The 19,390-nt window shown below is 39.2% G+C and overlaps 1 protein-coding gene across 2 annotated transcripts in view; it reads right to left on the bottom strand.

Moving 5' to 3' along the window:
- INTS8 (integrator complex subunit 8) overlaps positions 1–17,997 on the bottom strand; it is a 65,097-nt gene extending 47,100 nt beyond the window's left edge. For both annotated transcript variants that reach the window (XM_059994922.1, XM_059994921.1), the window contains exons 1-7: positions 17,747–17,997; positions 15,185–15,359; positions 13,228–13,368; positions 12,834–12,905; positions 5,246–5,297; positions 4,236–4,418; positions 1,127–1,234 (exon numbers count right to left, since the gene is read on the bottom strand). In XM_059994922.1, the coding sequence (XP_059850905.1) occupies positions 1,127–1,234; positions 4,236–4,418; positions 5,246–5,297; positions 12,834–12,905; positions 13,228–13,368; positions 15,185–15,359; positions 17,747–17,876 (861 nt within the window). In that variant the 5' untranslated portion in view covers positions 17,877–17,997. The remainder of the gene's footprint in view (positions 1–1,126; positions 1,235–4,235; positions 4,419–5,245; positions 5,298–12,833; positions 12,906–13,227; positions 13,369–15,184; positions 15,360–17,746) is intronic.
- Between the last annotated feature and the right edge of the window lie 1,393 nt (positions 17,998–19,390).

The following is a 19,390-nucleotide window of genomic DNA, read 5'->3' as shown; positions in this document are numbered from 1 at the left end:
GACTCCTGGTTTAGAGTTTTCAGGTCAACATAAAGGTAGACATTATTATTACTCTATGTAAGTATGAAAATTAAGATACTAACAAAGAGTGAACACTGTTAAAAACGAGCTTAAAATATTTTAAAATACATATACTTGCAGAGATTTAAAGGGGGCAGCAAAGAAAACTCAATCTTCACTCAAGTGGAATAAACAGAAATGCTTCCACCAAAACAGAAAAAAATTTTTTTAAGAGACACACTTTTTTAAAAAATTAAAGTTTTAAACTACTATACCTGAAATGCCATAAAATTAGAAATCTGATGAGTGCCCCAGGCAAAGTAAAATGGGGATTCCCAATAAAGTAAATCTCTAGTACATTTAATCAATGTCTCTGGTGAAGAAAGGAAAGATTGAAGTGGCAATTTTTCTGGGCACCAGGCATACAGAAACCTAGTTATATACTTTAAAATTAAGTTTTCTGAATCACAAAAAGAAAAATGCAAACAACAAACACATGAAAATGTTTACCCTACTAGGAACCAAGGAAATGCAAATTTTTTAAAGATATTCTAGATCACATGAAATTAGCAATTCAAAAAAATTCACTGCTGATTGGAGTGCCTTCGGAGAAATGTACCTAGCAAGCAATTTGGCTTTACATATTACATCCTTTAAAAAAAATAATGACCATTGACATGGTAATTCTACTTACAGGAATTTAACTTGAAAGTATCTGAAGTCCAAACAAAACTTTATGCTTGGAGATATAAATTTTGCAACTTTATAATAAAAACAGTAAACAATCCAAATGCCCAAACATTAGGAAAATGAAATCACAGCACAACTATATAACAGAATACATTTAAAATATCTATTCAAATATTTAAGCAAGATACAAAATAGTATATTACAGCATGAGCTTAACTGTATAAAAACATAAAGAATAAAAACTGGAAAAACATAAGCTAAAACCACAAAAGGGGTATTACAGATTTTTTTTGATGTTTTCACTACTTTTTTGAACTACCAAATTTACAACAATGAACACTTACTGGGTTTTTTTATCATCAGAAAAATTCAAGCCAAAAAACATATAGATGTTTTAAAGAACTGAAAATCACATGCCTGTTATGACTGTATTTACCTCTGCAATTAGTTCTTTGGTTCTAAAAAATTTTTCTCTGGCATTTTCATAGACAGCTGGATTTGTAGAGCCTTGCTGGAAGTATGCTGCACCCAAATCATAACACACCTAAAATGGTAATGAATACCAATTTGCTCAGTAATTTTTCATGAACTTAAGAGCTGACAAAACTCAAAGGCAAAACACAGGTACACATACAGCAAAAAAGAAAAAACCATTTCAATGAGCAGTGAAACAATCAATGTTCTTAGTCACGAGCAACAGAAGTCAACTCTGACTGAATTAAGCAGAAAACAGATTTACCCTCAGGATGTCAGGTGGCCTACAGATTTATTGGGAAAGCCAAAGAATCAGGCTTGGAAAACAAACAGGGGAAGGGAAGCAAGCAGCCAGAACAAGAACCAAAACTGATGCAGTGAAACACCACTGCAGCCACCTCAACACTAGACTCCACAGATCATGTCACCTGCAGCCACCAGCACTAGACACTGAGAGCAGCAGCTCCACTTCTGCCAGGGCTGCCCCTGGAAACTAGATTTTACTGTCACTGTTGCTCTTGGCCCACCAGCACAACGGATTCTCTACCCTCTCCACTTCACTGACTTATGAGCTAGCTCCTAATTCAGTCTAAACTAAATGTATCTGTCTGTCACACCTATGTGACACACTTGCCCTGGAGCAGGATAAGGGCTAGAGAATGCTAGTGTCTGGAGTTTTCAGTTTTATTATAGGAAACAGGCTCTGCCTCCCATCAAGTCTCAGAAGGTACGGGGTTCTTCTAACATAGAATAGGGGGACAGCCACCGGGGTGTCTCTCCAAAAGGGACAGAAGGGGCAAATGTCTACTATCACAGAACTGGCCAGAATAAAATATTGAGAAGTTTGAATTAATGACTATAAAACGATAGTGCATTTCCAGTTGTCCTTTTCTAATAGAACTTGTATATTTTTCCAAGAACGTTCATAAATTGATACCTAGATTTACTGAATGCAGAACTCAAAGACTGAGTTCGACTTGGCCATTTTATGAACAAGAACACTAAGGTCCAGAAAGTAACATCTCTGCTAAAGAGCATATAACCAAACACTGGCAGAGCCCAGACTTGAAGCCAGATCTCTAGGTTCCTAATACTCTATCTCAAATTTACTCTACACAAGGCTGACTGATCTGTCTTCTCAATATGACTTTCTTAAAAAGCCTTCAAATTATTCCCCCAGGTAAGAGAAAGTTCAAACCCCAAGGCCTGATCTTCAAGGGTCTCAGAATCTGGACTAATTTCTCTCTCCAAACCTCTCTATTCTCCTCTGTTTCAATCACACCAGTTTTCTCAATTCCCCATTCACATCAGATCTACAAATGAACTTCATTCCACACCCCGTATTTCCATTTACACCAAACCAACCTTAGCCAACAGATACTCATTCCCCCTCTGAACTCTAAGCTGTAATAGTCTCTGGTATTCATGACTGATCTACTCTTTACTGATATGCATTACAGATGCTATTCTGCCCTGTTCAACAAATCAAGATTAATTCTTCTCAGCCTCTAGAATACTGCTTTGCACTATTTAATCCACATTTAATGTTGGGCTAATTTTCATTCTAGAGCGCTTCCTTCCATCTAGGGTAAAAGAGTGCTAAAGCAATTTTTAAAAATAGTATGTGTGTGTATACATAATAGAGAAAGATTTAAACACACATAAACACACATACATATGCATACATATTATAGTTACATATAATTTCCCTTTCCAGGTAGAGTACAAGATACCAAAAAGATACTTTCAAGTATAATTATACTGACTAGCCATTAAAACGACTTTAAATTCTACAGTTAAGATGTGGTCAATAGATGAAAACAAAACAAAAAAAACCAAATCTGCTAATGAAGCTGCCCTGAAGGACAGTAATACTTATGGTTTAACTAAGGAAAAATTGAAGATTTTTCTTTTGAGTCAGGTAAATTTTAGTAACATAAAGACTGCAAATGCACTTTAAACATTAACATGCCAGGAAATGAGTATTAGTACTAATTTGCTATTCAAAAAACAGAAATTATGGCTCAGCTATGTAATTAAAAGAATATTTGATAGGGTTTACCTAGCACATTTATGTAAGAGTTCTGTTTTTTCAGGTCATATCATCCACTACATTGTGAAAATCAGACATGTTACCAAGACTTTTAAACAGACTCAGTGAGTATAAGATATGACAGTACCAGAAACCTCCTCCATGGAAGTTTAATTGACCATTTAAAGTGGTTGCCAACTGTCAATGCCTCTTGACTCCTCCTCCTACTGTACAAGACTCCATCTTAACAAGTCTTGAAAAGGGATTATTTTCACCTCCAGAACCAGCTAATCTGAAAAGGTACCTCCAAACCCTTTAAAGTCAGAGCTATTTCTGCCATTTCAGGATTGGGAAATAGTGATTAAAGAAGTCATGCCAACTCACACAATGAACATAAAATGTAAAAAGAACACAGAATGTAAAAGGCTAGTGGCCCTCTCTAGGCAATCATCAAATATTTTAAAATTTTTATTATACTCAAGAGTCTGTGCTGGAAAGTGAGAAAGAGGCAAATATATTTAAAAAAGAGACCTCAAAGAGTTTACAATCCAGCAGGGAAAAAGAAGACATCAATACAAAAAATATCTAACAACAAACAACAACTGAAAGCAACAAAGGAATTACAGCACAGAGTTACAGAAAGCAGGCAACCTTAAGATCTTTGAAAAACTAGGTGTTTCTCTAGTAGCCCACATTTTTCAAAGTCTAGTACAATATTAGTTTTGTTTTGTTTTTTTGGTATGATTAGATTTCTAATAATATGAATGAACTGTAAATTAGTTACATATTCATGCATTGTCAGCCTCCTAAATACAACTGGGAAACCAGTTCAGAGACAAAAGATCAAATGAAATTTTCCTTGCATTTCTTTTAGAAAAATTTCAAGTGAGGTCTTATAAAATTCACAAATTAAATGCAATGCGAAGTCTTAATAGCATCTGAAGTCAAAATCAAAGGGACAAGGGCAGAAATAAATTCTAATTAAAAATAAGATTTTCCAAAAATTCGCCATGCGTTGATTAAATACTGAAATAAATACCTGGCACTGCATCTCCTCGGTTTTGATTTTCAATCCAACAGTGGAACTCTCAGTCTCTCCATTTACCACGCCTGGCTCCATGGCCAATAAATCTAGCGTTCTCATCGTGTGGACATAAAGATCCTTGTTTAATTTAAGGGCTGCCTCTAGTACCAAGATAGAATCAGAAGCTTGTTCTTTTAGCTACAAAAGTTCAATAAACAAATTATTAAAATACAAAAATGGCAGCACTGGACTATATTAACCAAAAAATATTTACAGGATACTTAGTAGCTTAGTGTATTAATCTATTTTAAAAATGTTTCTAACATAGCAGGAGTGCAATTATATTTGTTAAAATTACCTTAAAAAAAAAAAAGAGGGACTTCCCTGGTGGTCCAGTGGCTAAGACTCCACGCTCCCAGTGCAGGGGGCCTGGGTTTGATCCCTGGTCAGGGAACTACATCCCACATGCCGCAACTAAGAGTTTGCATGCTGCAACTAAAGATCCTGCATGCCACAACTAAAAGATCCTGCACACAGGGGCCTTCCCTGGTGGCGCAGTGGTTAGAATCCGCCTGCCAATGCAGGGGACACGGGTTTGAGCCCTGGTCCAGGAAGATCCCACATGCCGCAGAGCAACTAAGCCCATGCGCCACAACTACTGAGCCTGCACCCTAGAGCCCACGAGCCACCACTACTGAAGCCCGTGTGCCTAGAGCCCGTGCTCTGCAACAAAGAGAAGCCACCACAATAAGAAGCCCGCACACCACAATGAAGAGAAGCCGCTGCTCACCGCAACTAGAGAAAGCCCGGGCACAGCAACAAAGACCCAGCACAGCCAAAATTAATTAATTTTTTTTTAATGTACTATTTAGAATATTATCAAACTATGTTCTAACAAGTAAAAATGTAAATGCCACTGCATCTAGACCTTGCCAACTCTTATATCCCTAAGATTAGAAGAAGCACCTACACATGCTCTAAATATGTCCCAGAAAGGTTAGAGTATAACTGATGCCAATACTCACCACTTTCAAAATATTTTCTGTTAGCTCTTTCTCCTGTTGCATCTGATTCATACTAAAAGAGAAATGATTGAAGAGTATCAAACATTACTTGAAAGACTGAAAATTCAAAACTTAAAGATAATTCTGGAAAGTGAGGTTGAATTTAAATAAAAATGTTTTTAATGCTACTTCTTTTCATGCTTAAAAAACAAACAAAAACTCAATGCTGATGCTCCTTTACCATTATTTTCTCATTTACTTTGTATTAAAAAAAAAACCTCTCAATTTTTTTTTTTTACTTCTTCATTTATTCATTTCCTCAGTTTTTTGGTGTTTAAAAAGTAACAAAAGATAAACATCTGCATGGTTATACAGACATGCAAACAAACAAAAATATAACACAAATGCTAAGCATCAAAACATTACCCAGAAAATGATTTTCTAATAATGAGATATATATACTTTATTTTTATTTTTGGCTGCACTGGGTCTTTGTTGCTGCGTGTGGGCTTTTCATTGCAGTGGCTTCTCTTGTCGCGGAGCACAGGCTTCTAGGCCCACGGACTTCACTAGTTGTGGCTTGCAGGCTCTAGAGTGCAGCCTCAGTAGTTGCTCAGGCTCAGGCTCAGTAGTGGCGCACAGGTTTAGCTGCTCCACGACATGTGGGATCTTCCTGGACCAGAGCTCAAACCCATGTCCCCAGCACTGGCAGGCGGATTCTTAACCACTGCGCCACCAGGGTCCCTCTACTCATGATATTTTTAGATAACATTTGTAGGTAGCATTACAAAATAATGTTGCCTAGAAATAATGATTTCTTCCATTTATTCATTTACTTATCAGATATTTCTTAGGCATTTACACTGTGCTAGGGAGACAGGGGAAAGATGGCAGAGGAGTAAGACCCAGAGATCACCTTCCTCCCCACAGATACACCAGAAATACATCTACACGTGGAACAACTCCTACAGAACACCTACTGAATGCTGGCAGAAGACCTCAGACCTCCCAAAAGGCAAGAAACTCCCCACATACCTGGGTAGGGCAAAAGAAAAAAGGAAAAACAGAGACAAAAGAATAGGGATGGGACCTGCACCAGTGGGAGGGAGCTGTGAAGGAGGAAAGGTTTCCACACACTAGGAAGCCCCTTCGCGGGCGGAGACTGCAGGTGGCGGAGGGGGGAGCTTCGAAGCCGCGGAGGAGAGCACAGCCACAGGGGTGCAGAGGGCAAAGCGGGGAGATTCCCGCACAGAGGATTGGTGCCGACCGGCACTCACCAGCCCGAGAGGCTTGTCTGCTCACCCGCCGGGGCAGGTGGGGCTGCTAGCTGAGGATGGGGCTTCGGTCGGAGCGCAAGGAGAGGACTGGGGTTGGCGGCGTGAACACAGCCTGCAGGGGGTTAGTGCACCACAGCTAGCCGGGAGGGAGTCGGGGGAAAAGTCTGGACCTGCCGAAGAGGCAAGAGACTTTTTCTTCCCTTTTTGTTTCCTGGTGCATGAGGAGAGGGGATTAAGAGCACTGCTTTAAGGAACTCCAGAGACGGGCGCAAGCCGCGGCTAACAGTCCAGACCCCAGAGACGGGCATGAGACGCTAAGGCTGCTGCTGCCACCACCAAGAAGCCTGTGTGCGAGCACAGGTCACTATCCACACCCTGCTTCCGGGGAGCCTGTGCAGCCCGCCACTGCCAGGTTCCCGGGATCCAGGGACAACTTCCCGGGGAGAACACACGGCACGCCTCAGGCTGGTGCAACGTCCCGCCGGCCTCTGCCACCGCAGGCTCACCCCGCAACCGCACCCCTCCCTCCCCCCAGCCTGAGTGAGCCAGAGCCCCCGAGTCAACGGCTCCTTTAACCCCGTCCTGTCTGAGCGAAGAACAGATGCCCTCCGGTGACCTACACGCAGAGGCGGGGCCAAATCCAAAGCTGAGCCCCGGGAGATGTGTGAACAAAGAAGAGAAAGGGAAATCTCTCCCAGCAGCCTCAGGAGCAGCGGATTAAAGCTCCACAATCAACTTGATGTACCCTGCATCTGTGGAATACATGAATAGACAACGAATCATCCCAAATTGAGGAGGTGGACTTTGAGAGCAAGATTTATGATTTTTTCCCGTTTTCCTCTTTTTGTGAGTGTGTATGCGTATGCTTCTGTGTGAGATTTTGTCTGTATAGCTTTGCTTTCACCATTTGTCCTAGGGTTCTATCCGTCCTTTTTGTTTTTTATTTTTTTAATTTTTTTTCTTAATAATTATTTTTTATTTTAATTATTTTATCTTACTTCATTTTATCTTATTTTATTCTCTTTCTTTCTTTCTTCCTTTCTTTCTACTTTTTCTCCCTTTTATTCTGAGCCATGTGGATGAAAGGCTCTTGGTGCTGCAGCCAGGAGTCAGTGCTGTGCCTCTGAGGTGGGAGAGCCAACTTCAGGACACTGGTCCACAAGAGTCCTCCCAGCTCCACGTAATATCAAATGGTGAAAATCTCCCAGAGATCTCCATCTCAACACCAGAACCCAGCTTAACTCAAAAACCAGCAAGCTACAGTGCTGGACACCCTATGCCAAACAATTAGCAAAACAGGAACACAACCCCACCCATTAACAGAGAGGCTGCCTAAAATCATAAAAACTCCACAGACACCCCAAAACATACCACCAGAAAGACAAGATCCAGCCTCATCTACCAGAACACAGGCACTAGTCCCCTCCACCACGAAGCCTACACAACCCACTGAACCAACTTTAGCCACTGGGGAGAGACACCAAAAACAATGAGAACTAGGAACCTGCAGCCTGCAAAAAGGAGACCCCAAACACAGTAAGATAAGCAAAATGAGAAGACAGAAAAACACACAGCAGATGAAGGAGCAAGATAAAAACCCACCAGACCTAAAAAATGAAGAGGAAATACACAGTCTACCTAAAAAAGAATTCAGAATAATGATAGTAAAGATGATCCAAAATCTTGGAAATAGAGAAAATGCAAGAAACATTTAACAAGGACCTAGAAGAACTAAAGATGAAACAAGCAACGATGAACAACACAATAAATGAAATTAAAAATACTCTAGATGGGATCAATAGCAGAATAACTGAGGCAGAAGAACGGATAAGTGACCTGGAAGTAAAATAGTGGAAATAACTACTGCAGAGCAGAATAAAGAAAAAAGAATGAAAAGAACTGAGGACGGTCTCAGAGACCTCTGGGACGACATTAAACGCACCAACATTCGAATTATAGGGGTTCCAGACGAAGAGAAAAAGAAAGGGACTGAGAAAATATTTGAAGAGGTTATAGTTGAAAATTTCCCTAATGTGGGAAAGGAAATAGTTAATCAAGTCCAGGAAGAACAGAGAATCCCATACAGGATAAATCCAAGGAGAAACACGCCAAGACACATATTAATCAAACTGTCAAAAACTAAATAAAAAGAAAACATATTAAAAGCAGCAAGGGAAAAACAACAAATAACACACAAAGGAATCCCCATAAGGTTAACAGCTGATCTTTCAGCAGAAACTCTGCAAGCCAGGAGGGACTGGTAGGACACATTTAAAGTGATGAAGGAGAAAAGCCTACAACCAAGATTACTCTACCCAGCAAGGATCTCATTCAGATTTGATGGAAAAATTAAGACCTTTACAGACAAGCAAAAGCTGAGAGAGTTCAGCACCACCAAACCAGCTTTACAACAAATGTTAAAGGAACTTCTCTAGGCAAGAAACACAAGAGAAGGAAAAGACCTACAATAACAAACCCAAAACAATTAAGAAAATGGGAATAGGAACATACATATCAATAATTACCTTAAATGTAAATGGATTAAATGCTCCCACCAAAAGACACAGACTGGCTGAATGGATACAAAAACAAGACCCATATATATGCTGTCTACAAGAGACCCACTTCAGACCTAGACACATACAGACCGAAAGTAAGGCGATGGAAAAAGATATTCCATGCAAATGGAAACCAAAACAAAGCTGGAGTAGAAATTCTCATATCAGACAAAATAGACTTTAAAATAAAGATTGTTAGAAAAGACAAAGAGGGACACTACATAATGATCAAGGGATCGATCCAAGAAGAAGATATAACAATTGTAAATATTTATGCACCCAACATAGGAGCACCTCAATACATAAGGCAAATACTAACAGTCATAAAAGGGGAAATAGACAGTAACACATTCATTGTAGGGGACTTTAACACCCCACGTTCACCAATGGACAGAAAATGAAAATAAATAAGGAAACACAAGCTTTAAATGATACATTAAACAAGATGGACTTAATTTGTATTTATAGGACATTCCATCCAAAAACAACAGAATACACATTTTTCTCAAGTGCTCATGGAACATTCTCCAGGATAGATCACATCTTGGGTCACAAAGCAAGCCTTGGTAAATTTCAGAAAATTGAAATTGTATCAAGTATCTTTTCCGAACACAACGCTATGAGACTACATATCAGTTACAGGAAAAGATCTGTAAAAACTATAAACACGTGGAGGCTAAACAATACACTATTTAATAACGAAGTGATCACTGAAGAAATCAAAGAGGAAATCAAAAAATACCTAGAAACAAATGACAATGGAGACATGACAACCCAAAAGCTATGGGATGCAGCAAAAGCAGTTCTAAGAGGGAAGTTTATAGCAATACAATCCCACCTTAAGAAACAGGAAACATCTTGAATAAACAACCTAACCTTGCACCTAAAGCAATTAGAGAAAGAAGAACAAAAAAAACCCAAAGTTAGCAGAAGGAAAGAAATTATAAAAATCAGATCAGAAATAAATGAAAAAGAAATGAAGGAAATGATAGCAAAGATCAATAAAACTAAAAGCTGGTTCTTTGAGAAGATAGAGAAAATTGATAAACCATTAGCCAGACTCATCAAGAATAAAAGGCAGAAGACTCAAATCAATAGAATTAGAAATGAGAAAGGAGAAGTAACAACTGACACTGCAGAAATACAAAAGATCATGAGAGATTACTACAAGCAACTCTATACCAATAAAATGGACAACCTGGAAGAAATGGACAAATTCTTAGAAATGCACAACCTGCCAAGACTGAATCAGGAAGAAATAGAAAATATGAACAGACCAATCACAAGCACTGAAATTGAAACTGTGATTAAAAATCTTCCAACAAACAAAAGCCCAGGACCAGATGGCTTCACAGGCGAATTCTATCAAACATTTAGAGAAGAGCTAACACCTATCCTTCTCAAACTCTTCGAGAACATAGCAGAGGGAGGAACACTCCCAAACTCATTCTACGAGGCCACCATCACCCTGATACCAAAACCAGACAAGGATGCCACAAAGAAAGAAAATTACAAGCCAATATCACTGATGAACATAGATGCAAAAATCCTCAACAAAATACTAGCAAACAGAATCCAACAGCACATTAAAAGGATCATACACCATGATCAAGTGGGGTTTATTCCGGGAATGCAAGGATTCTTCAATATACGCCAATCAATCAACGTGATACACCATATTAACAAATTGAAAGAGAAAAACCATATGATCATCTCAATAGATGCAGAGAAAGCTTTCAACAGAATTCAACATCCATTTATGATAAAAACCTACTTTAGAAAGTAGGCATAGAGGGAACTTTCCTCAACATAATAAAGGCCATATATGACAAACCCACAGCCAACATTGTCCTCAATGGTGAAAAACTGAAAGCTTTTCCACTAAGATCAGTAACAAGACAAGGTTGCCCACTCTCACCACTCTTATTCAACACAGTTTTGGAAGATTTAGCCACAGCAATCAGAGAAGAAAAGGAAATAAAAAGAATCCAAATTGGAAAGGAAGAAATAAAGCTGTCACTGTTTGCAGATGACATGACACTATACACAGAGAATCCTAAAGATGCTACCAGAAAACTACTAGAGCTAATCAATGAATTTGGTAAAGTAGTAGGATACAAAATTAATGCACAGAAATCTCTGGCACTCCTATACACTAATGATGAGAAATCTGAAAGTGAAATCAAGAAAACACTCCCATATACCACTGCAACAAAAAGAATAAAATATCTAGGAATAAACCTACCTAAGGAGACAAAAGACCTGTATGCAGAAAATTATAATACACTGACGAAAGAAAGTAAAGATAATACAAATAGATGGAGAGATATACCATGTTCTTGGATTGGAAGAATCAACATTGTGAAAATGACTATACTACCCAAAGCAATCTACAGATTCATGCAATCCCTACGAAACTACCACTGGCATTTTTCACAGAACTAGAACAAAAAATTTCACAGTTTGTATGGAAACACAAAAGACTCCCAATAGCCAAAGCAATCTTGAGAACGAAAAACGGAGCTGAAGGAATCAGGCTCCCTGACTTCAGACTATACTACAAAGCTACAGTAATAAAGACAGTATGGTACTGGCACAAAAGCATAAAGACAGACCAATGGAACAGGATAGAAAGTCCAGAGATAAACCCACGCACATATGGTCACCTTATCTTTGATAAAGGAGGCAGGAATGTACAGTGGAGAAAGGAAAGCCTCTTCAATAAGTGCTGCTGGGAAAACTGGACAGCTACATGTAAAAGAATGAGATTAGAACACTCCCTAACAACATACACAAAAATAAGCTCAAAATGGATTAAAGACCTAAACGGTTAAGGCCAGAAACTATCAAACTCTTAGAGGAAAGCATAGGCTGAACACTCTATGACATAAATCACAGCAAGATCCTTTTTGACCCACCTCCTAGAGAAATGGAAATAAAAACAAAAATAAACAAATAGGACCTAATGAAACTTCAAAGCTTTTGCACAGCAAAGGAAACCATAAACAAGACAAAAAGACAACCCTCAGAATGGGAGAAAATATTTGCAAATGAAGCAACTGACAAAGGATTAATCTCCAAAATTTAAATTTATAAGCAGCTCATGCAGCTCAATAACAAAAAAACAAACAACCAATCCAAAAATGGGCAGAAGACCTAAATAGACATTTCTCCAAAGAAGATATACAGATTGCCAACAAACACATGAAAGAATGCTCAACATCATTAATCATTAGAGAAATGCAAATCAAAACTACAATGAGATATCTCACACTGGTCAGAATGGCCATCATCAAAAAATCTAGAAACAATAAATGCTGGAGAGGGGGTGGAGAAAAGCAAACACTCTTGCACTGCTGGTAGGAATGTGAATTGGTACAGCCACTATGGAGAACAGTATGGAGCTTCCTTAAAAAACTACAAATAGAACTACCAAATGACCCAACAATCCCACTACTGGGCATATACCCTGAGAAAACCATAATTCAAAAAGAGTCATGTACCAAAATGTTCATTGCAGCTCTATTTACAATAGCCAGGAGATGGAAACAACCTAAGTGCCCATCATCGAAAGAATGGATAAAGAAGATGTGGCAAATATATACAATGGAATATTACTCAGCCATAAAAAGAAACGAAATAGAGTTATTTGTAGTGAGGTGGATGAACCTAGAGTCTGTCATACAGAGTGAAGTAAGTCAGAGAGAGAAAGACAAATACCGTATGCTAACACATATATATGGAATCTAAGAAAAAAAAAAATGGCCAACTTACACACTTAACTGAGGAGGTCCAGGTTTTGGTTGTTTGACAGGAAAACTACTTTGAACAATTGTCCTAATTGCCCTGTAAAAAAGACCAAAAAACCAAAAGTTAACACACTGTAAATATCACTTCAAGTTTTTTTTCAAGTGCTCCTTAGAAAACTTAAAAACTATCTGAAATTCTAATTGATATATAATAAAAACTTTGTAAGTCATCCACATCTTTATCAGAATTCTTTTCATCTATGCAGTCATAAATTTTCTCCACCAACAGATTCACTGTTTCCAAGATCCTCTGAGAGATCCCTAGAGTAGAAGGAGTAACTTAAAAGCATATCCCTGGAAGTCAGAGTGCAATTAAAGAGAGGCTGCCCAACACATTTCAGGTTTATGAAAACATTTACCATCTATTGTAGAGAAGTATAGCCATGGCAGTGGTTGGAGGTAAAGTGGCCAGATCCATGTCTATGTGCTTTGTTCCGGGAGGAACTTTACTGATGCACAGCAGTTCATTTAGTAACATATTCAATACTGGAACAGACAAACTTAAAAAGGAAGAATCAAAAGATATATAAGCTGTGTAATCACAAAATACACAATTCAGTATTTTCACTCAAAGTAATTATACTGTTAAAGGAGTAAATCTACAGACCATTTTATTAACCTGTTTCAACAACTTATATGAAAATATACCTATCAAATTCAAAAAGATTTTTTAAGCTTTCATTATGAAAACAATTTAAACATATACAAAAGTAGACAGAATAATATAATATAGCCCAATGTGCCCATCATCCAGCTTCAACAGTTATCAACTGATGGCCAATCTTGTTTCATCTCCACTCCACCCACTTCCCTCCTTCCCATATTATTGTGAAGCAAATTCCCAATATTAAATCATTTTTTCCACAAGTATTTCAGAATATATCTCCAAAAAATTACCTCCTAACATAATGACAGTATAAATTTCACATCTAAAAAAATTTTAATTGCTTACCATCAAATAGCCAATCAATGCTCAATTTTCCAAGTGTAACACATACATCATGCTTTTTTGTACACACTGCTACCTGTTGATATGCCTCAAATCTATTAATGGATAAGTTTCCCCTTAGATTAAAGCATAAAACTTTTTTTTTAATTCTAATTTTAATGCTATAGAAGATATGGTGCAAAAACAATGTTTAAATACTACTAGTGTGAGTATAAACTAATACAACTCTCTTGGAATGCAATCTGGTAACATGCATAATGTGCTTTAAAAATGTTTATACCACTTGACCAAGCAATTTAACAATCTATACTAAGGCTGTAACTCGAAATTCAGATAAAGTTTACGGACATAGACATTTAAGGCTCTGTCATTAATAAAAGTGAAAAACTAGGGCTTCCCTGGTGGCACAATGGTTGAGAGTCCGCCTGCCGATGCAGGGGACACAGGTTCGTGCCCCGGTCCGGGAAGATCCCACATGCCGCGGAGCGGCTGGGCCCACGAGCCATGGCTGCTGAGCCTGTGCTCCGCAACGGGAGAGGCCACAACAGTGAGAGGCCCGGGTACCGGTAAAAAAAAAAAAAAAAAAAAAGTGAAAAACTAGAGAAAACTGTCAATGGAGGAACAGTTAATAAATTATCTATACAATGGAATAAACTCCAAAAAACAAAATGGGAAAATGTTCATGATATCCTGCTATATGAAATAAAACAAATCAAAACAGTATATAAGATATGTTCACAATTTTGTTTAAAAATAAATCACACAAAAATGTTAAAAATACTTCTCTCCCCTCCTCTATTATTTCTTATTTTCTGAATTTTCCCAAATGTTCTATAAGGTATTTCTTTTTTGTGAGAAGGGGATGAAAACAAATCATTTTATAACTACGCCTTTGAAATTATTTATTTGTAAACAAATAACCACTGATTCTAATAAGACAGCTTAAGAGTTTGGGAGACAGTGATTGATTTATGCCCAGTAAAATAAACTGAATTATTCAATAAGGAATCATCCATACATTATGTACCATGCATCATTAATTTTTATTCATATTCTTCAGATATGTAAAAGTAAACTGAACATTTAAAACTGTTTAGGCATGGACTTTCCTACTTAGCACATCAAAGAAAAGAACAATAATAAAATGGCTCATTATTGATAACACCAAGTTTATACTTTAAAAGGTTATTTAAATTCATCTAATAGTCGAATATTTTCTTACACCTTTTGAAAACTACTTGCATATTTTACCAAGAATGCAGAGAAAAATAATTTTCATTTTAAGGGCCAATATTATAAGAACACATATTGAAATAAACCAAGATATCTAACAGTACTAAAAATAAATTCATTTAAATCTTGTATACCTTTTCTCTAATATGTCTAAGTCCCACTTCAAATGTGCAGCAACTTTAAGAGCAAGAAGCTTTAAAATACGATTTCTCTTGTTATCAGGTGGAGGTTGAACTTGGTTCTGTTCATTAACTGAAGGTTTAGAAGCCTGTTCCAAAAACTGGACTATAAGTTGAACTGGTGCAGGATCTAGGATTTAAAAGAAAATAATTCTTGAACTTAAGTTCTAATTATGAAGATCCAAAGGATTCACTGTATTAGTTTTTGACCACAAAGGAATCCAAACAGGCCAACAGGCATGTGAAAAGATGCTCCATATCGCTATTAGAGAAATGCAAATCAAAACTACAATGAGGTATCACCGCACACCAGTCAGAATGGCCATCACCAAAATGTCTACAAATAATAAATGCTGGAGAGGGTGTGGAAAGAAGGGAACCCTCCTACATGATTGACAGGAATGTAAACTGGTGCAGCCGCTATGGAAAACAGTATGGAGGTTCCTTAAAAAATTAAAAATAAAGTTACTATATGATCCAGCAATCCCACTCCTGGGCATATATCTGGAAAAGACAAAAACTCTAATTTGAAAAGATACATGCACCCATAAGTTCACAGCAGCACTATTCACAATAGCCAAGACATGGAAATAACCCAAGTGTCCGCTGACAGATGAATGGATAAAGATGTGGTACATATATACATTGGAATATTACTCAGCCATAAAAAAGAATGAAATTATGCCACTGCAGCAACATGGATGGACCTAGAGATTATCATACTAAGAAAAGTACATCAGACAGAGAAAGACAAATGTCGTATGACATCATTTTATGTGGAATCTAAAAGTGATACAAATGAACTTATTTACAAAACAGAAATAGGGGCTTCCCTGGTGGCGCAGTGGTTGAGAGTCTGCCTGCTGATGCAGGGGACATGGGTTCGTGCCCAGGTCCGGGAAGATCCCACATGCCACGGAGCAGCTGGGCCCATGAGCCATGGCCGCTGAGCCTGCGCATCTGGAGCCTGTGCTCCGCAACGGGAGAGGCCACAACAGTGAGAGGCCCGCATACCACAAAAAAAAAAAAAAAAAATACAAAACAGAAATAGACTCACAAAGAAAACAAATTTATGGTTACCAAATGGGAAAGGGGGGGAGGGATAAATTAGGAATTTGGGATTGACAGATACATATAAAATAAACAAGGATCTACCGTATAGTACAGGGAACTATATTCAATATCTTATAATAACCTATAATGGAAAAGTATCTGAAAAGGAATATATATATATATATATCGTAATCACTTTGCTGTACACCTGAAACATTGTACATCAACTATACTTCAATTAAAAAGAAAGTTAAAAAAAAATCCAAACAGTTGTGTAGGTAGAATAACTAAGGATTATGATTTATAAGAAGTGTGCCTGGGGATTAAAGGGAAAGATCAGGAAGGGTGTAAGGAAGAAAGGATAACAGATTCCTGCAGAAGAAAGCACTTTACAGGGAAGAACATAATGGTTATAGATTTCCAGTTCAGCAAACAACGAATGTCAATTAAAGGAAAGAGATGTCATCTTTAGAATCACTGTTTTAATGCTTAATTAGTGGGGCCTGCATAAAGTTACCTCTGCACCTGTTTGTCATGCAAAATAGAGGATAATGCCACCTACTTCACAGGATTACTATGAAGACTGATTAAATGAGATAACAGATATGAAGCATTAAGCACAGTGACTGGCACGCAGAAAGACTCAACAAACGTTAGTCAAAATCAATTAATTAAAAGAACATAATATAATATAGGTGGTAAAACTGCCCAAGTGAAGTACACTAACTTCTCGCACAGCAGTCTCCACCAGGAGACTAAAGCCAGTCTATTAGACTGAACAAGCCACAACCGGATTCGAACTTTATCAGCAAAATATCATCCAAGGAACTTACTTTTTCATGCCAGTACCTCTTTCCAGAAATGCCTGGCGTTTTCCACCTTCCCTGAGAGTACTCATTAACTGGGATATTAATCATGATCATCATTATACAAGAACCATCTTGCAACTGTAGTTTTTTTCTGCTTTCAAAGATTTCTTCATTTTGATTTACAGCTTAACTTTGAAATATATAATTAAGAGTCGGTAAAGTCTCCTCGTTGAGGAATAAAACAGTTAAATAGGAACCTAAGATAGTTAACTAATTAGGGTCAGGATCAGCCCCCGAATCGTTGATTTCTCCCCATCTCCCCAAACTGTGCGGGGTTCTGTCAAGAGGAGGGTTCGAGCCAGCCTCCCCAACCCAAATACTCTCACAAGGCCATCTCGCAGGTGTTAAAACCCCGAACAGTAAAAGGGGGTGGATGCGGAAGCTCCTTTGTTTTGCGCCTTTCTTTGGCCTCCCACAGCAGTGCCCCCGCACTGGTGTGTTTAACACTTAGCCGGGGGCCTAGCCAGAGCTCGGCTCCGGTCCCCGCCTCCCAAGCCGCAGGTTCGTGGCCGAGAAGGCGCGGGATGGTGAGAGACGGGAGGGCAGCGCCGGTGACCGGGTCCCGCTCCGCTCGAGCTGCAGGCGCCGCGCTTACCCGGGCAGGGCTTGCGCAGATGTTTCTCCAACAGCGACTCCTCCAGCAGGAACTCGAACCAGCAGGTCTGCGGCGGGGTGCAGGGCCGGCTGGAGGTGGCCGCCTCCCGGTCCGCCGCCTCCGCGCTCATCCTGCCCCCGCCGCCGCTACCCCCTGGGACGTTTCCCGGCTCCAACCTGACACTCGGACGCGGGCCCTGGGCCTGTGATCTGCGGAACCCCCGAGACCTAGGACGCACTAGAAACGTCCCGGAAACCCACACAGTCCAAAATGGCTGCGCGGCCCAGCCAGAGCTGGGGATCCTGGATCCGCCTCCCGGCGCCACCGCCGTGCCTCCAAGCCAATCGTTATTTGAGTTGGAGAAAGAGGGCGGGACCTATCCTCAGACCACGCCTCCTCCCGGTTGCCTTGGGAGACGGCTTGCGGGTAAGCTGGGTCGCAGGTTGGTTTCCCCGGTTCCCTGGGAGTTTCTCAGCGAGCAAATGAAATAGCCTCATCAATAGGCCTCATTGTCTTCGTAAAAGGCAGTGAACGCTACAGGTTCAAACTGTAATCTAGGCAAAGTTTGTTTTCGGTGCTTTAAATTTTCCCACTTCATTTCTGAGATTTCCTACTACCTAGGTCCTCTCGGCGGATGTGCCCTCGTGTCTTGGGCGCCAGCGTCCCCGCCCCCTTTCCGAGACAGCTGACGGCCCACGTGAGATCTAGCTTTTCTGCTGCTTCTCAGGACTAGCTCTCAGTGTTTAGCGCCTAATTAACTCTCTTGATATCCCGGCTAGAGTTATTAAGCCCATTTTACATTTACCTTCATTCTATAATCTGGTGTTTTTTTTTTAACGAAGTTGAAAAAAAATACTTTAATGAAGTATTCATAGATGGTGCACACGATCTATATTGAGTGCAAACTAACCTCTCTGAACCTTAGTTTTCATATTTGTAAATCAGGAATTATAATAGTGCCTATCTTAGGGTTGATAAGAGAATTAAAGACAGAACTTGATAATACAGGTAAGCTTTTTAAACAAGGCCTGACATCTAGAAACATGGGCAAATGTTAGCAAATATCATATAGTGCTTTCTTCATATACATGATTCTAGTTTTCTCCTATAAACGACCCTGTTACACATGTTTTAACCAATGAAAACACTGAAGTTTCAGAGTTATCATTTGTCCAAGGTTTCCAACAATCGAGGGGTGGGGCCAGAGCTTTAGTGATCTTTCCACTGTACTCAGGCTGCTTCCAACATTCGATAGAGAGGATAAGACTGATGGCTTATGGTCTTTTCCAGAATGAAATGGTAGAGCTTTGAACAGGTTTAGGAAAGATAAATGGAAGTAGCTTCTCCATACGTGAAAGTAAATCAGTGCTTCAGTGGCAACCATTGCCTTGTTCTCTTCCTGTGCAATCCTCTTTCTGGATTCTGCCATGCCTCTCTCCCGCTCTTTCATTCTGGTCCTTCCTGGGGTCCTGGCCTTAGTCCTCTTCTCACTGTAAAAACCATCCCTGCATCACTCCCCCCACTCCTGAAACTCTATCCTAGGCTCTAAAGAACACAGGTTGGAAATCATGTATTAGAGTAATAAAATCATGAGGACTCAAATTAATAAAATTTCAATAGGAAGAGAGTCTCTTCAGCCAGTGG

Source organism: Delphinus delphis, chromosome 17 (genome assembly GCF_949987515.2).
Source record: "Delphinus delphis chromosome 17, mDelDel1.2, whole genome shotgun sequence".
Taxonomy (NCBI): Eukaryota; Metazoa; Chordata; class Mammalia; order Artiodactyla; family Delphinidae; genus Delphinus; species Delphinus delphis.
The sequence above is the reverse complement of the archived record's forward strand: the minus strand, read 5'-3'. Positions and strand labels throughout refer to the sequence as shown.